This window comes from Diabrotica undecimpunctata, chromosome 5, assembly GCF_040954645.1.
Source record: "Diabrotica undecimpunctata isolate CICGRU chromosome 5, icDiaUnde3, whole genome shotgun sequence".
Classification (NCBI taxonomy): domain Eukaryota; kingdom Metazoa; phylum Arthropoda; class Insecta; order Coleoptera; family Chrysomelidae; genus Diabrotica; species Diabrotica undecimpunctata.
Window position 1 is genome coordinate 152076699 of NC_092807.1, and position 19616 is coordinate 152096314.

At 34.9% G+C, this 19616-nt stretch overlaps 1 protein-coding gene across 9 annotated transcripts in view; it reads left to right on the forward strand.

Moving 5' to 3' along the window:
• PIP5K59B (Phosphatidylinositol 4-phosphate 5-kinase 59B) overlaps window positions 1–19616 on the forward strand; it is a 188674-nt gene that overhangs the window by 112976 nt on the left and 56082 nt on the right. For all 9 annotated transcript variants that reach the window (XM_072533039.1, XM_072533033.1, XM_072533034.1 and 6 more), the window contains exons 7-10: window positions 5435–5650; window positions 9221–9453; window positions 11857–11989; window positions 14888–14975. In XM_072533039.1, coding sequence (XP_072389140.1) covers window positions 5435–5650; window positions 9221–9453; window positions 11857–11989; window positions 14888–14975 — 670 coding nt within the window. The remainder of the gene's footprint in view (window positions 1–5434; window positions 5651–9220; window positions 9454–11856; window positions 11990–14887; window positions 14976–19616) is intronic.

The window sequence follows — 19616 nt, forward strand, 5'->3', positions numbered from 1 at the left end:
TCATACCGTTGTGAGTTAGACCCAATAGAACTTGTATGGACTCAAATAAAAAATGAAGTAGCAAGGAACAATGTAACTTTCAAATTAAATGATGTAAAAAATCTGCTTAATATGTAGAACCTTGATAACTTCATTGAAACTACCGTGGAACCAATTGTTGTGGATCTATGCGAAGGTACTACTGTTGAAACTGATGATGACGTAGATGACTCAGAGTAGATTATATGTACTGTAAGTTTTTGTTTGAACATATTTTTTATATTTTATGGAAATAAATATTTAGTTAAGGTAAACTATATATTCCTAGTACTGTTTCGTACCAAGAATAGTTTAAGTAATTTAGTTTTACCTGTGCTAAAAGTTACTAGGAATACCTTTTTCTAATCCCATGTCATTAAATCTCACAGTCATAAGTTTGTTAATTTAAACGGATGAAGGATTTTCCCCAAAAATATATATTTATCAAGAATTAGTTTTCTTCATCTAAGGCATCTATAAAATCAATTCGTTCTATAATCCCGATTGTTTTTTAATAATAACCGCACGCCTATGACTCGTCGATTTCCTTTCCTCTCAGACCAGCAAAGGTCTACATTGAAAATATGACTCACTCGATATGATTGTGGTACTATTGTGTAGACATGCCACACGAAAACAGTTTCAGAACCTTATTAACAAGAAGGTATCGGCATTTTTAATTTTTTGCTTTAAACAGTCCTTTGTTATCATGCATTTTAAAATCGTGCATAGTTTGTTTTTTGTAAATACTGATTGTTGATTTTCTAAACTTTCACTATATCATTATCATGTATCAGTATCACAATTAAGACCAGTATCATAATTATATAACTAGTGTAACAATTTTTTCATTTTTATGTCTTTAACTACTAAAGTTTATCTGAATTACTAAATTATTTTCCCAATTTTCTTGAACCTCTTTTATTCATGGATCTTGTAGTACTCATTCGTGTTTTTAGCGTATAAAAATTATTTCTAAAAAATATGTCTACCATTTATAAACGTACATAAAGGCATTAAAAACTGTTCCCAGTTTATTTTATCGATACTTTGACCTAGTTCCAACTGCTTCACAGTCGGCATCGCACAAATAACTAATAGAATATTTAATAAACTACACGGAAATGTAAAATTGACTGATTAATTAAAATTAATTTTATTTTCGAAAGCGAATCAATTGTACAATAAAGCGTTCATGAAATATGTTCGATATTTTTACTGTGCAGTGAGTTGATGCAAATGTTATCAACAAAATAATTAGGCGTTTTGTTTAATTTTATATTATTACAATTAACTTATAATAGTCAAATCAATAATACTCGTGTCACCATAACCTCCATCATAATGACAAGTATGCTCAATGGTAATTTTAACGCCTTAATAATAAAATTGATGACCGATATACAAAAATAATTTAGTATATAATATGTGACAATGCAACATCCCAAGTAAACAGAGAAGAAAAAACAGAAAAGATAAAACTACAGTGAGGGATTAGACAAGAAGATTGTATCTCACCCAAGCTATTTACGTTAGTTATAGTCATCGAGCAAAAAGACAAAAGAGGGAATCTAATCGTTATGAAAAGGCGACCAAAAAAGTGGCCTCTGATGGCGGACATATCCGGAAATGCGAATGCGCCAAATTTAAATTTTCCGACACTTATTAACAGTAGCTATAAAATAGTTTTCAGAATGTGTCTTAGACGAGAAAATTTTAATTAAATATTAACGATAACAATCTAAAATGTGAAACAATTGTTAAAAAACTTCAATATAAATAAGATTTCATGTGACAGTTGGGACAAATAATAACATAACCCAACTAAATTTGATTTCTTAAACAAGGAAAGACTCTCTTTCCTTGTTTAATTTGGCCTCTCAAGATGGCACTTCCTGTCTAACAATATTTTTGCCCCCACTACCTTTACATTCCCTCTTTTGTCTTTTTGCTCGATGGTTATAGTACAATGACCGCTAGAATCCAGTATATTCAATCACGCGAAATCAATAAGAAGTTACCGCCTATTAGCGCCGATCTGGAACATTTCAACATAAATTGCGACGTACTAGAACAGGAAATTCAGCAAGTGTATTTATTATAAATAAAGCGTTGTAAAACCACCTTGTTTCAGTCTGACATTAGTTATTAATCTGATATATTTGTATTTGAAGTCTGAATATTATGATCTGGCTGATATAAAAAGAAGCAAACAAGAATTTTTTCCGTCAACAAGCTCTCACAACATTCCTAGCACGGATACGAGAACCAATGGGTTCCGTTATTAGAGCAATGAGATCAGGAAGTTTAGCAAAAGCAATACAATATGTGCAAGAAAAAAACAATGTACGATATCTTCAAAAAAATCAGTTAACTCAATCCACATCAGGAAGAAACGAAAATTACCAAGAACGTCGACTGCAAAGATCAACTCATCAGGTACCCATCCAAAATCATTCTATCAACAGCCAAATTGTGCACCTCCGCAATGGCAGCAACCGGTTTGGCAATTCTACCCACAGAACCAGTTCCAATCCCAGTTCCTGCAGCCACTCCGACAGCCAAACTCCAATTCGGACAAAATTCAAACCCTCTAGCATTCAGGTCCCAGAACCACTCAAATGTATAAGCACCCAAACCGGGACAATCACAGCAGCCTAGACCGACACCTATGAGTGGAATATCAGGTACCACAAACAAGGGCCGCCAAAATTTAACACCAAATTACCGAGCACACCCAAAGTTTACCGTCGAAGAATTATACAATATACAATGCCAAGCAGATAGGGAAGAAGATAATGATAACTACCAGTACTATGCTCACGACAATCAACAACCAGAATACGAAGAAGACGTAAATTTTCCAGAGGACCCAGGCGAAGCAGCCGAAACGTAATAGAACTCCATTCATAATTCGCTCTAGAAGATATATTCTCGCTCTAGACAGAAGAATTTCAGATTGCAATTAGACCTAAATACAAATTCAAAAGAAATAGGACTAAAAGTAAATCTAACAAAAACCAAATATCTAATAAACGAATCTCTAGATATCACGGGATATATCTCAAGACAATAATAATATTGAAAAGGTCGAGTCGTATATATACTTATCGATAAAAATATAAATAAATATTTGGATTAAATATTCTTAAAACTTATGGACTATGATGGCATAAAATGGTTGACAAATATATTTAACAGTATATATGATACGGGCGTGGTTCCCCAAGAGTGGTTAGTGTCAACTTTTATAAATCTTCCAAAAAAACCCAATGCGAGAAAGTGCGAAGACTATAGAATTATAAGCCTTATGAGCCATTTACTTAAAACATTTCTAAAGGTCATTCACAAAAGAATATATACAAAATGTGAGGAACAACTAACAAGAACACAATTCGGATTTCGTGATGCTCTGGGAACACGGGAGGCCCTTTTTGCTGTACAGGTGCTATTTCAGAGATGCAGGGATGTGAATTGTGACATATACGTATGCTTTATAGATTACCAGAAGGCATTTGACAGAGTAAAACATGACAAATTAATGACTCTAATGCAAGAAATTGGAATTGACAACAAAGATCTTAGAATTATCAGAAACATTTACTACAATCAAACGGCCAAAATCAAAATAGAAGACCAGTTAACTGATAAAATTGCAATAGAACGTGGAGTACGACAGGGCTGTATTTTGTCTCCATTGTTGTTCAACATTTATTCTGAATGGGTATTTAAGGAAGCTTTAGACGGTTGTGCGAAAGGAATACTAATAAACGGTGAATGGTTGAATACCATTAGATATGCAGATGACACTATAGTTTTTGCCGATAATCTGAATGACTTACAGATATTAACAAATCGCATAACAGAAGTCAGCAACAGATACGGACTAGCTCTTAACATAAAGAAAACCAAATTTATGACAATTAGTAAAAAACCAATACTAAACGCTCAACTTACAATCAACCAACAGAATATCGAAAGAGTCGAGCAATATACATATCTAGACACCAATTTAAATAGCCAATGGGACCACTCAACAGAAATTAAACAGCGAATAATAAAAGCAAAAGCAGCATTCGTTAGAATGAGAACCATTTTTAACAGTCGAGACATATCATTAAAAACAAAATGCCGTCTATTGAACTGCTACATATTCACAGTTCTGCTCTACGGAATGGAAGCATGGACACTGACTGTTGCATCTATGAATCGGCTCGAAGCTTTCGAAATGTGGTGTTATAGGCGCATCTTACGTATATCCTGGGTTGACAGAGTTACTAATGTGGAGGTCCTGTATAGAATGGGGAAAGAATGTGAAATTCTCATGACCGTCAAAACTAAAAAGTTGGAATATCTAGGACATGTAATGAGAAATCAAGAACGTTACGGCCTTCTCCAGCTGATTCTCCAAGGGAAAGTAAATGGTAAGAGAGGACCGGGAAGAAGACGCATTTCCTGCGCAAATGGACGCAATGGATGCAAGAAAACAACAAACAGAAATGAATGAACACACCTAAGGGAGGCTTACGTCCGACGATGGATGGAATAGCTGTTGATGATGATGATGACCAAGTTTATACTATAAACAATCTTGTCAACGATATACGGTCATATCAGCCAGTTGTACCATTTTTGCAATCCTTCTAAAAAGTGTAACGAAAATACTTTGCCTACCATATGGTAAGATTATAAGGGGTAGAAGATTGGGGATAGAAATTACTGGGGGCGAAGATAGGGCAAGCAAAACAAATCGAAACTTATGCGGACGGCACTCAGGGTTTGTTAGGAGAGCTGTGGTCATGGATAAGTAAATGACAAGGGGTTTGGATTGGGGCAACTACAAAAATATGAAACAAAAGGTCATGAATCTCTTGGGACAAATAAAACAAAACACAGAAAGGAAACAGGAAACACCTCTGGTAATTTAAAAAGGACGCCACTTCGAGGTGCCTAATTATAACTATTACAACAACTAGTTGTAACTAGGGAATGCCGAGGACGTGCACATCTGTAAAACATAAACAAACTGTAGAAATCTGTTTATATTACTTCGGCGACGTAAAAAGAACGAAATAACTATTTGGGTTTTAACTCGTACGAAAGGAAACAGAAATACGCTAAGATTATTCTTTGATATTTTATCAAATACGAGGGGATTTCAATACATATCCAAAGAATTTAGAAATGCTACAAAAGTTACTGTTGGATATGCTATAAAATAATGAATTCAAAATAAAATAGAATTAATCTAGCGAAGTCAGTTATATACTTTTTGTTCTAAAATATTTTTTCCACCATCTCAATGGATAAAGTAGTAAATTTATTAGAAAATCTAATATTCTATCATGAATTTCATAAAATTTTGTTGACAAATATTATTTTTAGTTTATTATTGAAAATTTGTTTTTGATTTTAGGCTTCAAAGGCAGAACGAGCCAAAAGAGCCCCGACTTATAAAGATCTGGACTTCATGGAGCATCATCCTGAAGGTATATTCATGGAGGCGGATACTTATAATGCTTTAACGAAAACAATTCATAGAGACTGTAGAGTATTAGAAAGTTTTAAAATTATGGATTATAGTTTATTATTAGCAATACATAATTTGGATCAGGCGCAGAAAGAAAAAATGGTAAGTTTTCGTCTTACGAGATTTTTTTGATAATTTAATCGAATGGTAAAGAATTTTCCACTCAACCTAAGGTGTCTGTTGTGGCTCATCCCTAGGATACAGTTGTCTTTCAGTCCAGCCATTTTAACTAAGTCTATTATCCACAAGGAAATGAATTCCTCTAGTTGGCTGTATACCATTATTCACAAAGAATTTTTATTTAAAACAATTCCTTTATAAAAGGTATATCAATATAAAAGCCCTATCGGCCAACATCACAAAACGTTTTTGGAATAACTATTCCATCATCAGTGCTATCTGGATTTACATGTTTCTCTCTCTCTTGTCGTTTCCTCATTGCTGAGGATCGTGATTTCCTACAATGCGGGCTGTCAATTCTCTCCATCTCTTGCGATTTTGGGCTGCTCTCATGGACTCGGAAAACGTCTCTCCAGTGGCTTTCTGTACTTGATCTGACCATCGGATAGGTGAGCGTCCTCTGCCTCTACGTCCTTCTACGTTTCCGCACACAATTAGTCTTTCTAAGTTGTCATTGTCTCTTCTCGCAATGTGGCCAAAAAACTTTAAAACATTTGCAAGACACTGAGAGGAGAGTCTGGTCTGAATGTTTAGCTCTTCGAGAATCGACTGATTGGATCTGTGCTCCGTCCACGAGACGCGTAGCATTCGTCTCCAGCACCACATTTCGAATGCGTCAATCCTTTTCCTATCCTCTGATTTTATTGTCCATGTTTCGGCACCGTAACTGAAGATTGAAAAAATGAGTGTCCGTACCAGTCTCATTTTGAGTTTTTTGGATAAAGAGCGGTCCTTCCATATTTTTGACAGTCGACTCATCGCGTTCTTGGCCATCCCTATTCTTCTGCGAATTTCCGTATGGGAGGAGGCTGCATTGCTTAAGGAAGATCCTAGATACGTGAACTCGTCTACTTTCTCGAATTGATTTAGGGCGCCTGTTGTTTGGAGGATATTCGCGTGGTCCACAGTCATGATTTTTGTTTTCTGATTATTAATCTTGAGCCCACACTTGTTGCTTTCGGTTTCTACTCTCTTTATCAGTCTCGACATCTCCTCTTCAGATGTTGCTATCAGTGTTGTATCGTCTGCGAATCTTAAGTTTGAGATCCTTTTTTCCTGCAATGGAGATGCCGCCTCTCCATCCATCGAGTGCGTTCCTCATTATATATTCTCCATATAAATTGAACAGGTCTGGAGATAGTATGCACCCTTGTCGTACACCTCTGCTGGTTTTGAAGGTATCAGATTGCTGGTTTTCAATTCTTATTTTAACTGAGTTATCTTCGTATAAGTTTTTAATTAATATTGTCAAATGATCTGGAACTCCCATCTCATGAAGAACTGTCCAGAGAACTTCCCACTTCACACAATCAAATGCCTTTTGGTAGTCTAGAAAACAGATTATTATTGGAATTTTAAATTCGCGGGCCTTTTCTATGAGCTGCCGCATATTAAGGATTTGCTCTCTCGTACCCTTCCCTTTGACAAAGCCTGCTTGTTCTTGGGGAATTTGTTTGTCTAAGTATTGTTGCAAACGGCGTTTAATGATTCTTAGTAATATTTTGCTTGGATGGGAAATCAGTGAGATGGTACGATAATTACTACACTTTGTAGTTGTTCCTTTTTTATGGATTGGTATGCACAATGATGTGCGCCATTCTCTGGGCCACTTTCCGCATCTCCAAATTTTATTACAAAGTTTCCACATTATGTAACATCCTTTGTCTCCCATGTTCTGAAGGAGCTCTCCCGTGATATCATCGCAGCCAGGGGATTTATTCTTCTTGAGGTGAGTTACAGCTTCTTCAATCTCGGACAACAGAATTTCAGGTTCAGGGTTGTATGCGATGTTTTCGAGGGCTGAAGTGTGGTCTAGATTTACGTGTTCTTCCCTGTAGAGCTCTGAACAATAGTTTTTCCATGTTTCCAACACTCTGTCGATATCACTTATGATAATACCATGTTTGTCCTCTATTGCATAGTTCTTGGGTTTAAATTCTCTCGCAAGAATTTTCACTTTCCGGAAGAGATCTTTGGTTTCATTTCGATATCCGTGATTTTCTATTTCTTGACAGATTTCAGAGATGTATTCTTGTTTGTCTTTTCGGCATCTTCGTTGAATATCTCTGGAGAGAACTTTATATGTCTGTTGATCACAGGGGCCAACTTTAAGTTGCTTTCTTTGTTCAATCACTTTCCACGTGTTTCTGCTGATCCACGGTTTAATGCTATTATTTATAGATGGTTGGCGACATTGGTTCACTGTTGTTACGATGGTTTCTTTAATATCTGTCCAGGCTTCATCCACACTTTGTTCTGCCTGATTGTTCTCTATTCTGGTTAGTGCTGGTTCAATTCTCTCTTTAAAGGTAGCTAATTCGGGGTCCGTTAGCATAAAAGAACGGGGAGAAGCTTTGCGTATGTTCTTGAAACGTATTCTGTAATCAGCCATCAAGAGCTGGTGATCGCTTCCGCATTCTGCTCCTGGAAATGTTTTTGCGTTGGTAATTGAAGACTTCCATCTCGAACTGATCAGAATAAAGTCTATTTGATTTCTTGTTCTATCTCCAGGTGATTTCCAGGTATACAGTCTACGTGGATGATGCTTGAAATGCGTGTTCATTACAGAAAATTTCCTTTGGTTGCAGAATTCTAATAGTCGGTCTCCTCGCTCATTCCTATCTCCTAGACCATATGGCCCTACAATCATCTTCATGTGGTCATCTAGATTCGTTCTTCCAAGTTTGGCAATAAAGTCGCCTAGTATCACCACTATGTCTTTGTTTGGTATTTTATCAAGTACACCTTCGAGAGCCATATAAAAGTCTTCTAGTGTTGCTTGTTCTGCCGTGGATGTCGGGGCATATATTTGTATGATGTGGAGGATGGATGTTGAGCACTTTAGTCTCAGATGTATAATTCTGTCATTAACTGCATCATATCCATTTACGTAGTTCTGGAATGTGGGTGGTTACATTTTTACATGTTTAAAGCCACTAAAAACATGGGTAAAAACTCTTTAAATATAGTTGAATTAATTTTAGATTACATTTTTTGATATTAAAAAACTAGGATGTTTAAGTTAAAAACGGAATTAGCTACATGGTAACGTTGGGGTTGCTAGCCCTTAGACGAAGGGCCCTCGTTCATTTCTCTGTGCTTTTTGCTATTCCAATGACAGGTTCTGGGCCTATAAACATTTCCTTTGTCCCTGCTTTGGTAAGTAGGTCCCTTTTTTCGTTACCTTCAATACCAGTATGTCGGGGCACCCAGAGTAAACTTATTTAAACTTTATTACTTGTTCTGGTTCGAATCAGATCCTCAAGATGGTTCCAAACTAACTTAAAGTCAATCTGACTCGATTCCAGTGCCTTTAATGCCGCCTGACCATCCGGTAGGCACATCACTATAGCATAAATTTCTGCTTGGAAGGCAGCGGACTTGTGAAATCTAAACTATAGCTAAATTTATAAGAGATCAAAAATGTTTCTTCTTAGTTCTTATTCCTAAATGAATCATATTTACATATCTTTATTTAATTTTGTATTTTAGGAACGAAAATCTCAAAGTAACATAGATAGGTTAGTACCTGAGGGTCAGCTAGGCGATACTAGTTCGGCTCTAATTCTCGAAGAAAGGGAGAGAGAAAAAGAAGACAGAATGGGAGCTGCAGGTGCATTAAACCGTAGCAAATCGATAAATAGACAAAGGCTGGTTGCACATTCCACTGCTATGGAGAGTATTCAGGCTGAATCTGAACCTATAGACGAGGATGACGATACACCGTAAGTTATTTTCATTTATTTTAATTTAAAAAATATTTATGTTTATACATATTTATATATGTTAAACATCCATTACGGTTGATTCATTTTTTTTAATCAATGGAAATATTTATGTTTATATATTTTAAATATCCATTACAGTTGATTCATTTTTTTAATCAATGGACAATATTATCAAAAAGATTATGGAAATATACCAAAATAAAACTTCAACCAAACGGTAAAAACGCCAAATAGGATTGTTTGACGACACTTTAGCCTAAATAGGTAATAACTGACATCAAATTGAAATTTTAGTCGGTCTCTTACAACAGTCCATTACGAAAATCTGCAGGACCTAACTTGTAAACAATTTTCTGTTTTATTTACTGATTCTACACTACAACTTATTTATCCTTTGGTTATTTTAAGGGGACTTTAACGTTCCAAATTGGAGAAAAATACAATTTTTAAATATTAAAAAAAACTATTATGTGTGTGGTTCTAATTTTTTTTAACATTGTTTTTAACATTTAAGGTTTTGGGGTGTACAAACAATTTTTTTTGACACTTCTAGTTGTTTTTCATCACTGCAGAGACCCATGTTAATTTGGAAGACACTTTTCTGCCTTCCTGTAACAATGTTTCTTTTTAGCTGGATTTAATTCGTGAGGCTTAAAAGTAATCAATAAACCTTTTTTACAGTTAATTTTTTTCATATTTGTATGCCTTTATACAAGATTTTATAAAAAAACGCAGTTTTGGGGGCGAATTTTCCCCTGTACTAAAAAAGGTGGAGTGGTTTTTAACTTTTAGAGTTTTATTTAGTAGCCTCTTCTTCTTTTTCTTCTTTTTATTTAGACCTGACTGTCTGTTTTTCAGTGTGCCTCCAGTAAGTTGTCGTTCTATCGTTTACGTGGTCTTCCTACTGATTGTCTTTCTATTGGGAAACCGTCTCTTGCCGTCTTTACTACTCTATTTGATGTCATTCGGCTTATGTGATCATTCCAATTTACTCAGTTCTTGATGTTTTCCACCTTACGTCTACGTCGTAATCTGTAGTTCTAACTCTGTCCAATAGTGTTTTACTATACATTTTTGCCTAAATTCTGCCTTTCATTTCTTACCCGATATTTTTATTTCTCCATATTGTTTCATTCAAGCTGCGGCTCTTTTTGCTCTATTCACTTTATCTTCCACTTTTGTTTCGAGCTTTCCGTAGCTAGCTAGATAATGTGATGCCTAGATACGAATATTAAAACACCATCACTTGTTCTATTATCTGACCTTCCAGCTCCAATTTACATCTTAGTAAATTTGCTGTTATAACCATGCTGTTTTTTCTAGCGGTTATATTAAATTGGTGCAGCATACGTTGTAAATCTTCAGTGTAAAAGAATAGTATTGCATCGTCTGCATATTAGATTATTTTCAGCTGTTTTTCTCCCATTTGGTAACCTTTTTTAGTTCTTACTTTTTTTATTATTTTATCGGATACCGGATTGGTGTAGTAGAAGTAGAAGTAGAAGTATGATTGCCCACCTTCTTAGAGAAGATTGTAGAAGAAAAGAAGAAGGCTAATTACTTTACACCTGTGTGGCAATAATATTCAATATGGCAATTTTTTTAACTTTTCTTTTTTGGTGCAAACAAACTTTATATTGATAATGTCAAAATATAACAGTCATGTCAATAGATCAAACTGACCATGTTATTAAAATGAGTTATACAGATAACGACATTGTTTTGTTGACCATAGCAATTAAGATTTATTGCAACCCCATCTCTAGAGTATATTTATTATAATGCCCTAAAAATGTTTTGGTTATTTTTTAGCTTTAATAGCAATACAAATAAATAAGTAAGTAAATAAGTAATATGCTTTATTGTCACTGAAAATTATACAAATTTTATGGACAAAGCTTATAACAATAAGACAAGAAAGAAGAAAAAAAATCAGAATAAGAATCGTTTGTACTTTTAAATAAAAAAAAAACAATAAAATTCTTCCAAACTTAAACATAAAAAATACTACCTAATTAAGAACCTACAAACCTCGTAAAATGTACCTAACAAAAAATAAAAATTAGGAAAGCAGATTAAAGAATTAAGGGTTCAAATATTCCACCTCCTTGTGCTTTATTCTGTTTATCTAACATAAATTCATAAAACTCCATCCGCCTAGGGTTATCTTCCGGAAATAGTTCTTGTGTTGGTTGTATCTTAAAACAGTGATACCCATTCCTTTTGAGAACTCGCTGGACAGTTCGAGCATTCACGTTAACTTCCCTAGCAATTTGTACACTATTGCAGCGTTATGGTTCCAGAAAATTTAATTTATAACGTGGATAGGTAACTTAATTTAAAAATAGCATGAATGATGTTCGGTTTGTGTTAAGTAATACAATATTCTTTTTGTTTCAGACCCGGCGGTATTCCGGCAAGAAACGCAAAGGGTGAACGTCTTCTCTTATTTATAGGAATAATTGATATTTTGCAGAGTTATAGATTAAAGAAAAAATTAGAACATACGTGGAAGTCTATGATACACGATGGTGTAAGTATCTATCAAGTATAATATTTATTATTATTATTAATTATAAAAAATTATTTTAAACAGTTAATAAAGTATCAAAAAAAAATGTATTAAATATTGTGATACAACACAGCAAATTTACGTAGCAAAAACTATATTTTAAAACATTTAAGAAGTCTGAACACAAAGTCACTAAGTAAAAATTCCAAGTGGTTGGCCAATAAAAAGTAGTATACAAACTTCTTTTTTTGTAATTGCTAAATTTAACTTTTAAAATTATCTAAAACGATTTGTTGAAATATCAAAACGTTTTCGGCTTTGTTAGACCATCATCAGTGCACTGAAAAGTAAATAATTCCACTTTAATACAAGAGAGATACTTTAGTGCGCTGTTAATACAAAAATGTGATAAATTACTTATTTGATTAATACTAGTGGCGGCTTGTCCTAAGACACAAGTGAAGCGACGTTTCACCACCTGAAATTTGTCAGAAAGCAATTTTTCTGTAGTTTTATTTTAGTGGAACCTTCTTCAGGTATCTTATTCTAATTTCTAATTACCTAGAATGTAAAAGCTTTTATTAAGTGTAGGGCATACCAGCTGTCCGTAGTAGAGTGCATTTTGCCAAATTCTAAAGCAAAAACAAACACGAGAAGCCAATTTGGCGGGCCATCTTAGTGCGTCACCTCAACATCACATCGCTTGATTGGGATGGCAACGGCACGCCGCTGTTCTTTTGGGATGCGTTAACTGAAGTATAATGTCAGATTGCTTCAGTTTCTATTTTTCATCGATTTTCGTGTATAGCAATTGATTCCATTGAATGATTGTTCAAAATTGTTCAAAAATAAAAAAAAGCATAGAAAGGAATAATATAGGAAATATTTAGAGGAAGATTGGTCAGTATAATGATAAAAAAACTTCAATACATTAATGGAATATGGACACACGTAAGAATTGCTGTTCGTTGGACTACAAACATCACAGCCACAGTTTGTCAAAACTTTTATGTGCAACAAAATTACCGGAAATTATCTAGTAGGAGAAATAATCTCGACCTGTAAACTACGTTTAAAAATCAGATAGTCGAGTTCCGGCGTTCTTCCATCTCTTTATCTCCATATACTTTCTCTGTCTACTCTCTGCGCAGATGGACAACATTTTGAAAGTCATTCCTACTCTTGACGAGTGGATTTTTTGAATGATAGAAGTTCTGATCATATCGGAACCTCAATAAAAAGTGAGACTATGGTGATGTTGTCAAAAACAGATCAGCAATTGCCAATAGCCGGTAGCCTGATTTTTCGCCAAAATTATTAGGATGATTTCTGATAAATATACAAATATTTAATACATAAAAGTTTTAATATTAATCCAATCAAATAATATTAACTGGAATTAAATATATTCTTCTTCTTGATGTGCCTATCCGTTACGAATGTTGGCGATCTTCATGGCAATCTTTATCTTATCTGCAGCAGCACGGAAAAGCAGCACAGATGTTGTATTGAACCAGATTCTTTTGGTTCTTAGTTAAAGAACCAGAGGTTCTTCTTCTTGGATCTCGTTTTCCAAATATTTTTCCTTACAGGATGGCTTGAAGGAGAGCATATCTGGATTCATTTCGCATAATATGTCCGAAGAACTGTAACTTTCGAGATTTGATGCTGGTCAGTACCGCTCGGTTCTTATTCATTCTTCTGAGGATCTCCTCATTTGTGACTCGGTCAGTCCACGGGATCTTAAGCATTCTCCGATATAGCCACATCTCAAACGCTTCCAGTTTTTTGCACATATCTTCGTTTAAGGTCCACGATTCAACACCATAAAAAAGGACTGAGAAGACGTATCGCAGCATTCTTACTTTTGTATCAAGAGAGAGGTTGTGACTCTTCATTTATTATGGTGCCGAGGTAGTTGTAGTGCGTCACTCTTTCTACAGGGGATTGGTTGACGTAGAGTTGACCTTCTGTTATCCTTTTCTTGCTAATTATCATAAGCTTTGTCTTCTTAACGTTTATATTGAGTCCATATTGTTGACTGTAATACCTGATTTTGTTCATAAGAACTTGTAGGTCTTTTAAGTTGTCCGCAAATACTATGGTGTCATCTGCATATCTGATGTTGTTTAGCCGGTAACCATTTAGTAGAATACCTTTTTCAGTTTCGTGCAAGGCTTCGATAAATATTCTTTCAGAGTACAGATTAAAGATTAGAGGAGACAAAATACAGCCTTGCCTCACTCTACGCATGATTTTTACATAATCAGTGTGTTCACCTTCAACTCTGAGATTTGCTGTCTGATTCCAGTAAAGATTTCTAATTATTTTCAGATCTTGGTTGTTAATTCTTGCTTCTTTTAGTATTTGCATCATCTTAGCGTGCTGTACTCGATCAAAAAATATAATGTCGATTATTTCAAGCTGTATTATCGCTACCATCAATTTACTACATGAGTACAAACTTAGTCTGGGAGATTCTAGAGTTATCTATTTTCTAGACCCATTAAATTCTTTACCTCAAACGTCGTTGACGGAGTAAATACTTCACATAGTTTCCGGCTCTTTATGAGGTGATGGAAGTATGTAACTCTTAATCTTATCATACAGTGTGTTTTAATCCGACTCATTGCGCCAAATCAGATAAGATCCGACTTCATAAATCGCTCATAAAATAAATAATTTCGAACATTTTCCGTACTATGCTGCTAGTTGAAGTCATCCTAAACCATATTTCGTTAATTTTTTTAACGTATGGTAAGATACATTTTGACAACAAACGTTAAAGCAATACAACTAATCATAAAACTCGCGTAAAACGGATATTTAATTTAATAACACGTGATTTACTTTTTTAGTTCTTTCTTTATACTGTTAAATACGATATTTTAATATTTCACCTGTTAATTTTTCTTTCAGGATACGGTATCTGTACATAGACCTAGTTTTTATGCTCAAAGATTCCAGAAATTCATGTCACAGACTGTGTTTAAGAAGATTCCATCACGTAAGTTTAAATTCAATTTCTATTTTAATTATTTTATTTTTACTAACAAAGACGTATATATCAACGTTTAATGCGAAAGCTTACACTACTAACCATTAATTACTTGTGTTATTTCAGCCCATGAACTTTAATTTTTTTGATAATGCTCTGACCTTCATAACATAAGTAGTTTTCGTTCAAAATATAACTCATAGTATCTGGGTGATAATCTGATAATTGGGTAATATTAAAATAAAGTATAGTAACGTAAAAGTGAAGTTTAGGTATTATTAAACTAAAGATATACAAATAATACTTTAAACGTTTATTTTAAAAATATATCGTAAGAAAACGTGCGAAACGAAATAATATGAGTATGAAACTATGTATAAGCGACGAAATCGAAAGCACTAATATGAAAATAGCATGGGCATAAAATAAATTGACCATTAATAACAGCATATATTTAGGGAGTTAAGAAATAAAGAAAACAGACGATTGATTCAATGTACACAAAACATTTTCGAGTTGTTTAAGCAGACAGAAGAATTTAAATTTAAGTAATGTAGCTGATGGGGTACTGTACCACTCTGGTAACAAGATGTGCAAGAAATGATCGAAAATAACCAGAGGGTTATAGAAAGTGACGACTTACCGTTTAATCTCTTTCCCGAAGAAAAAGATTGTTATGAGTATAGCTGGCGGGGTACTGGACCACTTTGATAACAATTCTATAGATGTGCAAGAAGTGATCGACAATGACTAGAGGGTTAGGAAGAAGAGGATTGCTAGTAGTATAGCTGGTGGGATCCTGGACCACTTTGATAACAATGTCATCAGGGTCTGCCGCTCACGTACGCTAGGTCCATTCTTGTGTGTGCAATATGCTTAAGAAGTGATTGAAAATGACCCGAGGGTTATAGGAACTGGCCGCTTATTACTTGACCTCTTCTTCTCTCCAGAAGAAAATGGTTGGTAGTAGTGTAGCTGGCGAGGTACTGGACCACTTTGGTAACAATGTCATCAGGGCCTGCCGCTCATGTACGCTAGGTCCATTCTTGCGTGTGTGCAAGATGTCCAAGAAGTGATAGAAAATGACCAGAGGCATATAGGAACCGGCCGTTTATCACTTGATCTCTTTTTCTTAACCGAAGAAGAGGTTTGTTATCATCTGTATGATGTATTGCCTGTGCAACGTCACATGATCTTGATCAGCTGTCGAATAGTTCTTGATGGTTTTGCAAATTTAATCAATAAATCATTGAATTTGTTCTCCAAGAAAAATTCAATGATTTATTGATTAATTTTGCAATTTAAAGTTTTAACCAAATAATAACATAAGCTTAAAAGATGAACATTAATAGTAAATATCTTAATAATTTGATATTCTTACCTTACAAATTCACGAACAACACATAATACCAATCGCAGAATCGCACAGAATGAATGCTCATAACCAAAAGTCCTTATTTACTATTCAAACAATTAAATTGATAAAGCTAAATACATTTCGTAGAAGTGTCACCAAAGGCCATAATAGACGTATAATATGGTCATAATCTATGTCTTATGGCTATAAACCTAACCTAACATAACCTATTTTTGGAGTGGGTTTTTCGAGATATGGATTTATCCTTCAATATGGATATTACTTGGGGTAACAATAATGTGGCATGAAGAAGTTTCTTCAACGAATAAATAAAAGGGAAGTACTTATCAGTGATAAAAACAAGAAAAACAATTACTTGGGAGATCTGTTAATTATGAAGAGTACTGCAAATTATAAATTAAAAGATTGGAAAGACTTGGAAAAAATTGTCCTAGACGAGAAATATCACACAATGGACCGGGCTAGTCTTCCAAAAGCTTGTCAAGTAGCAGAGGACAGAGTAATCGCTAAACACCCATAATAAGAGAAAGCAATAAATAACACCTAAGAGAAAAATAGAGCTAGATGAAGCAGCTTCAACTAAACGATTCGTTGAAGCTGCTTCTAAAAATTGACTGTTTATTCAGTTAGTAAATTATAGAAAAAGTGGTTATTTATTCCATCAATAATGGTTTTGGCATACAAAAGGTTTTGTTTACTATGAACATTTTTGTTCAGCTTTGTCGTAATGTTAATGTTGATGCTTGCTATTTATCCGAGTATAAAAAAATTTTCGACACGATACAATATGCGAAAGTTGTAAGAACTCACTATTCACTATTAAAGAAGAAATACTTGAATAATTCAATATATTTTAATAATAGAAAAATTCAAAATACTATCAGATTATCATTTTTAATACTATTTAACACATTGTGGCTGATATTTTTTCTTCTCAAGTAGTTATTTTGATAATTCATCAAGTAAACGGTGTACCCCGTAGATTTTGTGGCTCAGCTAAATCTATGATTGTGCTTTTTGAAATCCCTTTAATGTATCGTATAAACCACTATCTTCTATGAACGAGATTTGTTCATTGCTAATTAAAAAACAACCCTTGCAATTATTTAATCGTATTTTTATATTGATATGTTATACAGTATGTCCCAGAAGTAATGCATAAATAAAATTCAAAACTTTGTTCCTGAGAGTTTGGAAATAACACAAAAACCGATGGATTTTTATGTTCAACTTGGTAAGTTTTCTGTTGTACATCTAAATTTATTCGTTAAAGACGTTTTCAAACTACGTGACAGGGGTCGCTGGATCCTTAAGTGGATATGGATATTCTATCAAACCAGGAAAATTTTAGGGGAAAACTAATACGATCTCAGAAAAAAAATTCAGAGCAAATAACAAAAAAGAAGAACTGGAAACTGACATTGATAAAAACTTTAAATCACATAAACCAGCTGAGTGGCAAATTGTAAGAGGAAGTGTTACTTTATGGGAAAATCGTTACTTTCCTAGTCTATCATGCAATATTTCACTAATATCAGAAATTAAGTATGGAAAGGCACCCGGCTTCACTAAAATCCATCCAGAATTTTTACTCCACTGTGGAAAATATGCTAGGAAGTGGCTGGCAGATTGTTAAAATCAGGAGAAATCCCCCATTCACTAAAAAAGGCCTCCATTATTGCCATATTAAAACCAGGAAAGGCAAATGATTTCACTGCTGAGCTGTGTCTATAAACTGTTGGAACGCTTAATCTACAACAGAATTAGTATAAACATATTTAAATTGATACCTATTGAGCAAGCAGGGTTCAGACCTAACCGCAGCTGCACAGATCAGATTCTATCCCTGACAACAGATATCGAAGTAGGCTTTCAAAGAAAGCAAAAAACATCCGTTGCTTTCATTGACCTATCAGCTGCATACGATACTGTCTGGAGACTAGGACTAATCTGCAAACTAATCCGTACCATCCGGTGTCAAAAGGTAAGTAAACTCATTGATAGCATGCTCACCGACAGACCTTTTTAAGTCACAATGGGCAACTTTAAAAGTGCTAAATGAAGCTCTGCAATGGACTGCCACGGGGAACTACGCAAAAATTTGGCTACGCTGACGACTGGGATATTGCAGCAAGACATAATAACATGGATATTACAGAAACAATACTTATGGGAGAATACTTTCGCAAATGGAGGCTACGACCTAATGCAACGAAAACCGAAGTGTGCTGTTTCCATCTGAATAATGCCCAAGCCAACAAAAAACTCTCTGTTCACTTTGAAAACAGACTGCTCACTCATAACTCAACAACAAAATATCTTGGAGTGACTCTGGATAGAACGTTAGTTTTAAAGAACACCTACAAAGAACGGCAGCAAAACTGAAAACGCGAAATAATATAGTCCAAAAGATATGTGGAACCACATGTGGTCCTCAGCCTCCGTACCCAGATCATCCGCCCTCGAACTTCTATACTCAACGGCTGAATATGCTTCCCCGGTATGGCTCAACAACAAACACACAATTCCTTATATCGGGAACATTTCAACCTCACCAACGCTTGGGAGAGCGACAATGGGAGAGCGACTCACCACAGGAAGCACACCAAATGGCCTGTATCGATCAGAAACCGCCAGGCTTTGAACTGACCCGCAATACATGGACAACACTAAACAGAATAAGAACAAGCATCGGTATTTGTGCTCACGGGACGAATGCCACCGAAGGCGATTCCTTGGAGTTTTCGATGTGTTCCTGAATGTGACCGAAAATGTTTTACATTATATTAGTAAGACATTAGATGTTCGTTTTTTTAAATCGTTTTAATAAATCATCCCAAATTTTGGCATATGCAGATGATGTTGATCTAGTTGCCCGCACAACACGCAAGCTAGAAGAAATGTATACCACCTTGTCACACGCCTCAAAAAATATGGGCCTGCAAGTAAATGAAAATAAAACTAAGATAATGGCATCAACACCCAACAATAGAGCCAGAAACATCGGCCACCAATTCACGGTTGATAATTCTACCTTTGAAGTGGTGGACAAATTCACATACTTAGGCTCCCTGATCACCAAGGAGAACGTCATGACGGAAGAAATCAAGCGAAGAATAATCCTAGCAAACAAATGCTATTTTGGACTGAGTAGACATATGAGAAGCAGAAACTTAAGCCAAAAAACAAAAATAACCATATACAAAACCCTTATACAACCAGTGTTGACATATGGGTCGGAGGCATGGACCATTTCCAAGGCAGATGAAAAT